Below are 10,416 nucleotides of genomic sequence, written 5' to 3' on the forward strand. Positions count from 1 at the left end.
TGCATTTGCACATAAATGAATTTATAATTAAGTATAACTAACTAGTCAAATTGATTTAAACCAAATAACTTCTTTAAAAAGTAAAATACAATTTCTATTCAACCATCTAACAAGAAATAGGAACAGGGAAATGACACCTTCCAATTATGAATTAAGTTGACATAACAGTGCTACACCCCGTCCAATCCAGTGCTCCTTGGGTTGGTCAGAGGGAAGAGTCATGGCAATCACAAAATTTGTAGAATGGCCAGTGGTGGACAATGTTCCTCTGCGCTCACTTGTCTTATACAATGGGGCAGTATAACTTGGTCGTTCTGGTATATCTACCCTCTTACAAGGCTTTAGCCACATCTAGAAGAAAGTAGACAAAATGTAAGTCAAGGCTGTTGTTATATTTACATATATTTGAACCTAATATGGAATCGTTGGCATAACGTTTTACTTCTGTCTGCAGATTTCTATGGGCTAAATCGATTTTATTTTTGTCAGCAGAGCTGCCATTGCTCAAAACATTTTTTTAGAGCTCTCAGAGCTATCTTCAGAGCCAGTATATACGAAGCTAAGTGAGAAAAGAGTCATTTTCACCTACTCTCTGAAAAAAGCATACTGCCCATCTATTTATTCATCATCATCTCCCTACCATACCTACCTGAGGATGACCTCTGGTGCTTACAATAATAATAAAATCAGGTATACTTTCAAAGCTTTCTTTATCTGCCACCACTGATATTCAAAATCATGTTGCTTTATTAAAGGCCAATCCCAAAATACTCTGAAAGGATTTTTATCAGTGATTGTAGAACTAGATCGCCTCCCCATGTTACGTGGCTATTTTAAAGGGCCTATTATGTATATTGTGCTGTTTAAAACATAGTTGCCTTTATAACTACACTACAACCACATTATTCTTAGAGAGTCATTAGCCAAGTTCCTAGAATGTTAAGCATAGTTGAACCTCACCAATCTCAATAAGATTTTAGGGCAAGTTGATCTATGAATATAAGAGTAAAGAACAAACTGTCATCAGAAAGGTGAAACAATGTTTTTAAAACTCGAATTCCTTTTTCCAGTAGTAATAATAGCAATACTTGAGGTGATAAGTCTTGACAGCCCCACTGTTTGGAGCCCTTTTTCTGGTTTCTCAGGCTTAAGCACAAATTGTATGAAGGAGCTAATTAATAAGGGTGCTAGTCTCTCTCCCACATAACTGTGGCGATCCATAAAGCAGTTTTTCAGATATCATTAAATACAAGGACTTGCAACACTCAAGTTGGACGTATTTCAACTAAGTGGATTTTTTTAATGAGAATTTTTCTTAATAAGTGACTTCCTTTTTTGGGAGAATTATCCACTTATAAAATCTTTCTATTCACCGCAAACTTAAGAGTTTCCATATGAAAGAAAAAAATTGATCCAAATCAACTTCTGAAATTGCAAACATTTGCCTTTGTGACTTTCAATTTGGGTCCTATATTTGAAACTTTCTCTGCCCATAGTATCTTGGTATATATGGTAGGTTTCCTGCAATTGGCTGTCAGCTGGTCCCTCACTGTACCTGTTAGAGCTGCTCTGAAGGATTATTGCCTTTGAGTAGCTCCCAGTGTCCCACAAACAGAATTCATGTAAAATTCAGCCTATATTTTATCACTATCCCAGACCAACCCTTCAAATTGTGTGAAAATCTATCTAGTCGTCTTCTCATGATGCAGTAACAGAAACTTAGTATTTTTATATAGCTTAGTATACCCATGCTGAAGATGGGTGCCTAGAAAAAAATTTTATGTGTATGGTTTTCATATAATAATCTTTTAATCTGCAAGTTTCACATTTTTAGGTCAAGGTATATATAAGAAAAAAAAATCATAAACATATGTATGTGTGTGGATGTGGATATATGTATACAGTCAATCCTCATTATTCCTGGATTCCGTATTTGCAAATTTGCCTATCACTAAAATTTAGTCCTAATCCTAATGTCAATATTCTGCGCTTTCATAGTCATTCACAGGCATGCTCAGAGCAGCAAAAAATGAGTCACCAGCAACCATGTTCCCAACTGAGATTGAACCTGGTGACATTCTGCCTTCTTGTTTCAATTCTCATAACTATAAACAAGTACCCTTTTGACGGTTTATTTAATGCCAAGGTTTTTGCATTTTTGTGTTTTTTGTTGGTGATTTCGCTGTTTAAAACGGTCCCTTAAGTGTAGTGCTGAGGTGCTGTCTAGTGTTCCTAAATGCAAGAAGGCTGAGATATGCCTTATAGAGAAAACACTATAAGCTTTGTTCAGGCATGAGTTACAGTCCTTGAGTTCAGTGTTAATGAATCAACAGTATATATTAAGTAAGGTATCTTTAAACAGAAACACAAATAAAACAAGGTTATATATTGATCCAGTAACAAAAATGTGACCACAGGATCACAGAAACTTAACCTTATATTTTGCCTAGGAGTTCAGTATTCACTAATTCAATGTTGGAAGCAAGTTTATAGAACACAACTACTGTGAATAACAAGAATTGACTGTATATGTGTATGTCTGTGTATAAAATAGCCTCCCATGTATATATCATTAGAAAATACTAACCACAGGCACTGTATCATAAAGAATTTTGGGATGTGATTCTGCAAGTTTCTTGATCTTTCTATTCCAGGAAGCTCCATCCAGAAATAGTCCATGAATGAAAACACCTAAATATAAAAGAAGCAGGTTAATACAAGACTTTACATGTGCATATTGAGAGTTCTGAAGCTGAAATTCCTGCCGGTGAATGCTGTGCAGATGATACTAGGTCAGCTAATGAAGGCCTGCTCTAAAATGAAGGCAATGTTCTAAGTTTGTGTTAGCATTCTTACTTCAAGAATAGCTACACTTTGCCTAGTCAGTTAATTCAGTAGAATTAGATGTGGAAGACAAAAAGAGGAAAGGAATTTTAAATTAGTCTACGTGAAGTTCTCTGGGCGAACGCTATCAGGTTTATATTTTAATTGACCAATGAGTATAATGTTGTTAGAGTCCACAAAATCTACAAGAAAAGGTCTTAATTTAATTGTAGGGATCCAGTGGCTTCTAGGCAGCATGTTAACAAAATACCCTTCTGCTGATGCCTAATGTCCTGAGAGTTAAATTTCTCCTCCCCTTTTAGAATCTATTCTCAATCCAAGGCCACACCTCAGTCTGTATGCAAGAACACATGGATGAACTCCCTCCAGAATGCAATGTCATACACGAACAGCTGAAGAACACAAATTAAGGAATCCATGAAACCTGGATCACATGCCCTGGCTATCCACTTATGTAAAAGCCTCATGAATTGAATATGGGTATCTGCACATGAAAATATTCATTGTAATTGTTGCACAGATATGAAGAGAAGCAATGAGGAACTTAGGAAGACTTAGGTTTTATCTCTTAATGTGCTGTGTGACCTTGAACAATTCATTTAACTTTAGACCTGTCTTTTATCCAGAGGACAACTGGAAAATATTTGTAAAACAATAATGCCTGCTTTGTCTACCTTGTAGAGTTAGAGTCAAATCAGCTATACTGGTGAAAGCGCTCTGTAAAAGTAGGATATAAAAATCTACTTGGGCAGTGCTGTCCAATAGGACTTTCTCCAGTGATGGAAATATTTTATATCTGTGCTTTCCAATATGGTAGCCACATTTAGCTATTAAACACCTAAAACATGGCTGGTGGGACTGAGGGATTGAATTTTAAATTTTATTTAATTTTGGTTATAAATTTAAAAGGCCACATGGTGATAGCCCAGTGATGGATGTTAAGGGAAGACTTAACCCTTTCTTCTCTCCAGGTTTTAACTGACGGAAAGCATAGTTGGAATAAAATGTCAACTACTGGCAAAGCACTTGTCCAATAACTTCCCAAGTATTACTCTAGTAAAGCTGAGTTACAAAATGCATCTTGAGCCTGGGGCCAGGTGGGGGGTGGACTTGCCTGCAGGAGCAAGAGAGGTCTGCAAGCACATCCTACATGATAACGTCTCCAGCCAGATCTAAGCCCACTGGCCAGTCACAATAATAGATGGGGACAGAGAAAGTAGAGGAGACCCTACAGACAGGTCCCAGAGAGCCATTTAATACCCTGGCCTTGCTGACTTGTAAGCACAGCCCAGTAAATCTCTGACTCTAAGCAATAGGATGATCTATTCCTTACGTGGGAAAGATTATGTCAGAGAGAGTAAAGAGAAGAGTTCATCTCGACACCTAAGAAAAGTGGCAATAGGGATAAAAGTTCCCTCCAACCTAACTACAATTTTATAAGAAATGTGATGGGGACAATCAAATACGTTTTTGTTTCTCATGGTCAATAAGGGCCTTATGGAAAACACAAAATACAAAATGACAGGAGATACTAACTGGGTCCTGTTTCACAGCTGCTCCTGCTCTGTGAGTCACACCTTTGCCTCTGTGAGCCATGGTCAGCACAGGGTAGTGGCCACAGCATCCCCAGGCCCTCTCGTTCACTCCTTCCTGTCCCCTTCCTGCTTTGTAGTGCTCTCCCTGTTGATGACTCTGAGTCACCCTGTAGTGCCCAGTAGTTCAGATAAGATGAATCTTAGGCAAATACATCTAGAATGTATGACGCTAACTCTAGGTAGATTTACAATGGCATTGTGGCCACTTTAAAAGTCACTTTAAGAGTGAGTAGCTTTTCTCATGACCCCAAAATACACAATACCCCACAAAAGACCCGGAATAACCAAAGCAATCTTGAGAAAGAAAAACAGAGCTGGAGGAATCAGGCTCCCTGGCTCAGACTATACTACAAAGCTACAGGCATCAAAACAGTGTGGTACTGAAACAAAAACAAATAGATCAATGGAACAGGATAGAAAGCCCAGAAATAAACTCACGCACCTATGGTCAATCTACGATAAAGGAGGCAAGACTATACAATGGAGAAAAGACAGTCCCTTCAATAAATGCTGCTGGAAAAACTGGACAACTACATGTAAAAAATGAAATTAGAACACTAATACCATATGCAACAATAAACTCACAATGGATTAAAGATCTAAATGTAATACCAGATACTATAAAACTCTTAGTGGAAAACATAGGCAGAACACTCTCTGACATAAATCACAGCAAGATCTTTTTCAATTTGTCTCCCAGAGTAATGGAAATAAAAACAAAAATAAACCAATGGAACCTAATTAAATTCAAAAGTTTGGCGCAGCAAAGGAAACCATAAAACATAAAGACAACCCACAGAATGGGAGAAAATATTTGCAAACGATGTGACTGACAAAGGATTAGTCTCCAAAATTTACAAGAGCTCATGCGGCTCAATATCATAAAAACAAACAACCCAATGAAAAAATGGGCAGAAGACCTAAATAGACATTTCTCCAAAGAAGGCATACAGATAGCCAAGAGGCACATGAAAAAATATTCAACATCGCTAATTATTAGAGAAATGCAAATCAAAACTACAATGAGATATCACCTCACACCAGTCAGAATGACCATCATCAAAAAATCTACAAACAATAAATGCTGGAGAGGGTGTGGAGAAAAAGGAACCCTCCTGCACTGTTGGTGGGAATGTAAATTGATACAGCCACTATGGAGAACAGTATGGAGGTTACTTAACAAACTAAAAATAGAGCTACCATATGGTCCAGCAATCGCACTCCTAGGCGTATATCCAGAGAAAAGCATGGTTTGAAAGTATACATGCACCCCAATGTTCACTGCAGCACTGTTTACAAAAGCCAAGACATGGAAGCAACCTAAATGTCCATCAACAGATGAACGTGGTACATATAAACACTAGAATGTTACTCAGCCACTAAAAAGAATGAAATAATGCCATTTGCAGCAACATGTATGGGGCTGGAGATTATCATTCTAAGTGAAGTAAGTCAGACAAATATCATATGATATCACTTATATGTGAAATCTATTTAAAAATGATACAAATGAACTTATTTACAAAACAAACAGTCTCACAGACTTAAGAGAATGAACTTATGGTTACTGGGGGGAAGGGTGGGGGAGGAGGGATAGACTGAGAGTTTGGGAATGAAGTGTACACACTGCTATATTTAAAGTAGATAAACCAACAAGGACCTACTATACAGCACAGGGAACTCTGCTCAATACTCTGTAATAACCTAAATGGGAAAAGAATTTGAGAAAGAATAGATACATGTATATGTATAACTGAATCACTTTGCTGTACACCCGAAACTAACACAACATTGTTAATCAACTATACTCCAATATGAAATAAAAATTTTTTAAAAAGAGTAGCTTTTCTCATGATGTTTAATTTAACATTAGGTAAATGAGGTTAACTTCTTTATGAGCCCCAGAACCAGGCACATCCTGAAGTTTGTGTGAGGAGACAGACTGTGGACTGGTAGAGGTGAGAAAGAAAGAGAGAAACTGTGCTTCTAGCCCCAGTTGTTCTCAGGTCGGATCTGTGTTCCTTCCCTTAGGGTCCCATGAGAAATTGTTCCTTGGGAAAAATTTCATTGCTCCAAATCATTCCATGGAATCTCCTTTTCTTTCTGGTAATTTGCTAAGCACGAAGGAAAAAGCTAGAATGACAAAAAGGCTAAGCTGTGGATATCTGTATTTGGGGGAAAATGTGTGTGTGTGTGTGTGTGTGTGTGTGTGTGTGTGTACAAAATTAATAAAATTCATGATTTAGTGAATCTCTATCAGCTACTGTAAATCAAACCTGGGCTGATTCTTTGGTATTCAGTAAACTGGTTTATTTAACTGATGGCTACTCTTTACTATGGGATCTTGGAACACTAAATGGTCTTTATTGATCTTTAAATAAGTTGTGCTTTATACCTGCTCCACTGTTTTCAAGATAATTTTGGATTTTAATAAATTTGGATCTTTAATAAGAGCAGTTGTGGGTTAAATTAGTAAATCAGCATAGACGGAAATACCAACTACCTTGTACAACATCTGAGTTTATATATAACAATTGGAAATTCAAGAGTTTAATCTTAGATATTAACTAGTTTATAAACTTCAGGTAATGCTTTTTTAACTTCTATCTTTTAACTGAGTTCAAAAACATAACTGATGGGCAGCATATACTACTCAGACTTCAATTCAAATGCCATCTGCTGCCTTTTATCATAATGATATGAGGAAAATTGAGGGGAAAAAAATTATTCCATCTGATTTAAATACTTAAGAATCAGCCACAGCTCTTCAAGAAAACGTTCCTTGAGAAATGTGTTGATGTTTTCAAACTTCTACAAAAATAGAGAAATAGGCCATAGAGAAAGCAGCTAGCTAAGCATGAGAGCCAGATGGCCTGGCTCTGACTCTCAGCTCAGCCCATCGCTAGCTGGGAGACCTTGGGTGAGTTATTTAACCTTTCAGAGCCTTAGTTTTCATCTCTGTGTAATGGGATAACAGCAGTATCCGTGCCAAAAGGTCACTGTGAAGATTAAACATTAAGGGCTGGGCAGTTTCTGGAACCCGTGGTGGTACAGAGCAACTCACAGTAAGTAAACAGGCCCTCCCTTTGATTTGCCGTTACCCAACTTAAACACTCTCCCCCTTCTTCCCAAATACTTAGTTGGAAACAAATTATTTATCCCTCTTGGTAGGTTGCTAATCTATCTATATTTTGACTTTTAGGAGTGAGGGGTAACTCGGACTTCTATTTATTGGTCTCTTATAGCACGTAAAATAGTGAGCGGGGCAGAGGTTTGGTTTTTTTTTTTTTTTGAGGCCTACATAATTAAAGAAACAATAAACAACATAGAAGAAGGTTGTTAAGTGCCCTTCAAGCATGCAGCAATATGCCCATTCTCAGTGTGCTAGGAATAAAAGTATTCTGAACAAATGGCCAGATTAGTGATGGGTCAGGCATCTGGGGGAAAATGATTAGTTTTAAAATTACACATTTCCTAATGATCTTTCTCTCCTTGAATCTATTGTTCTTCAATGTGTTTGTGCAATAAAACTGTTTTAAGTATTAAAGAAAATTGCAATAAATAGTAGCTTAGAAATTTGGGTTAGATTCCATGAACGTGTAATAGATTAAAGCAGCATGACTCTTGGAATTTCTGTGGCAGCATTTGAGGGCCTATTAGGTGCCAGACACTGACAGAAACTATGGAAAAAAGGATAACAGCAAACAAGGTCACCAAGGCCTCTTGGTGTTTGTATTATGGTGGAGGAGAGAGACAAAAAGGAAGGAAATGAAATAATTACAGAGTGTGATTCATGTTTTGAAGTTAATAAGCAAAGTTGTAAGAGAGGCTAACAAGGTAGAGTGAGGGCTTCAACAGATAGCCCTCACTTTTCAATTATTTGTAAAGCAAATAATTGCTTTACAACGTTGTATTAGTTTTCTGCTGCACAGTGAAGTGAATCAGCTATACACATACACATATCCCCTCCCTCTTGGACCTCCCCGCCCCCGCAATCCCACCCCTCTAGGCCATCACAGAGCACCGAGCTGATGTCCCTGTGCTATATAGCAGGTTCCCACTAGATATCTATTTTACACATGGTAGTGTATTTATGTCAAACCATAAGGAAGTGCTTTCTGATGAACTATAACATATGCTCAGACCTGAAGTTTGAGGAGTGCCCACCACGCTAAGTCTGCTTAGGAATAGTACTACAAAGATCCCAAAGAGAAAAGAGTTTGAGGTGATCTAGGAATTGTGAGAAGGTCCAGTGTGCCCTGCGTGTGGTGGCCCAGGATGAGCTCCAGAGGTAGACAGTGGCTAGAACGTGCCTGGCCTCATAGTCACGGTAAGGGGTTTAGAGTTTATCCCAGCTACAAAGGGAAAATGTCATTATTAACTTACTTAGTCGTCTGAATTTCAGTGGGGGCTTAGTGGTGTGACATGATCTGTTTACATTTTTTAAAAACTTCTGTGGCTTCTGTAGAAATGAAGGATTGTTAGAGTGTAACACTTGTAGGAAGATAAGAGGCTAGAGCAGAAGTCTGGATGAAAATGGAGGCGGCAGGAGGATTGTAGATGAGCAACTGCATGTGATGTGAGTACGGGAGGGAGCAGCAAAAGGAAGAATCCATGGGTTTCTGGCTGGACAGCGGTGCCATTTGTCGAAATTCATTGTAAGTTTTACATATCCCGGAGAAAGCAGAAGTGGAGATGTCAGGCAGGCAGTTGGATACAGAGGTCTGGATTTTAGAGGAAAGATCTACACTGGACATTCAAATCTGGAAGATATAAACCAGGAGGTAATATTTAAAGACACAAAAAGTATGAGGTCACTTGGGGAGAGGATGCAATTAGAAAAGAGAAATGCAATTGGGGTCCTTGGGAAATCCAACATTTAGAGGAGGAATAGCTAGCAAAAAGCAGGGATGTATCCAGTAAGAAAGGGAAAGTCAGGAGAGGGTGATGACTTAGAAACAAAGTGAGAAGAATGTCTCTAGAAAGAAGACGTCAACTGGTAAAAACTGCTAAGAGGTTAAGATGAAGGCAGAAGAGAATTCATGGGATTTGTCAACATGGAAGTCATTAGTAATTCTGAAGAGCATCAGTTGACTGGAGAGGATGAAAGGTAGACAGGAAAGAGGGAGTGAGAAGCCGGAGACGGCACAAGAACTGTGCTGCAAAGGGGAGCAGAGATTATGGGACAGTAGCTGAAGGGATGCGGATGTTTAGACAAGTGGCATTTGTTGATGTGTTGTAAGATGAGAGATTCTGGTTGCGTGCTGGTAGGAATTATCCAGTAGTGAGAGAGAGAACTGCTGATTCTAGAAACAGAGGGTACAACTGAAGGATAAAAACCCTTGGCAGGAGGAAAAGAATGAGATCTGGACTATCCAGTGGATCTGAACTACCAGAGGGTGCGGCAGTCAACAGGTTTACGGATTTGGTTGTGCTAAAGCCCTATTGGGATGGCTGCTTATTTTTTCAATGATGGGGTGAGATGCGGGGGCAAAGGGCAGGACAGGGAAGGCATACGTGGTTGCTTTGAAAGTGGGAAAGCAACTCTTCCAGGGAACAGTAGTAGGACTTCTTCATAGTGTTATGACCCTCCTTGAGATTTCTGACAGTCAAGGTAAAGTAAAACCACCCAGCACAGTAATAGGATTATCACACACTGTTGTGATGACACATCTACTTGTTAGTATCTTCCACCAGAGTACAGATTAGTTGAGGGTCAAGATCCTGTCTGCAGTATTCACTGTTGATATTCCCCAGTGTCTAACAGAGCCAGCCAGTGAATTCACCATTCAGTGATGAATAAGGAAGCAGGATTATCTTTGACACATTAGTAAAAGCAGGGCACATGAATGGTCATTTAGAAATTGTCATTTAAAGACAACACCGGGCTTCTCTGGTGGCGCAGTGGTTGAGAATCCGCCTGCCAATGCAGGGGACACGGGTTCGTGCCCCGGTCTGGGAAGATCCCACGTGCCGC

At 38.8% G+C, this 10,416-nt stretch overlaps 1 protein-coding gene across 1 annotated transcript in view; it reads right to left on the reverse strand.

The window, feature by feature from the left end:
- Positions 1-31: 31 nt before the first annotated feature.
- DNAH7 (dynein axonemal heavy chain 7) overlaps positions 32-10,416 on the reverse strand; it is a 242,092-nt gene continuing 231,707 nt past the window's right edge. Inside the window, exons 63-64 of the mRNA XM_055089198.1 lie at positions 2,588-2,691; positions 32-351 (exon numbers count right to left, since the gene is read on the reverse strand). Of these exons, the coding sequence (XP_054945173.1) occupies positions 145-351; positions 2,588-2,691 (311 nt within the window). The 3' untranslated portion in view covers positions 32-144. The remainder of the gene's footprint in view (positions 352-2,587; positions 2,692-10,416) is intronic.

The sequence above is a fragment of the Physeter macrocephalus genome, chromosome 2 (genome assembly GCF_002837175.3).
Source record: "Physeter macrocephalus isolate SW-GA chromosome 2, ASM283717v5, whole genome shotgun sequence".
In the NCBI taxonomy this organism is placed as follows: Eukaryota; Metazoa; Chordata; class Mammalia; order Artiodactyla; family Physeteridae; genus Physeter; species Physeter macrocephalus.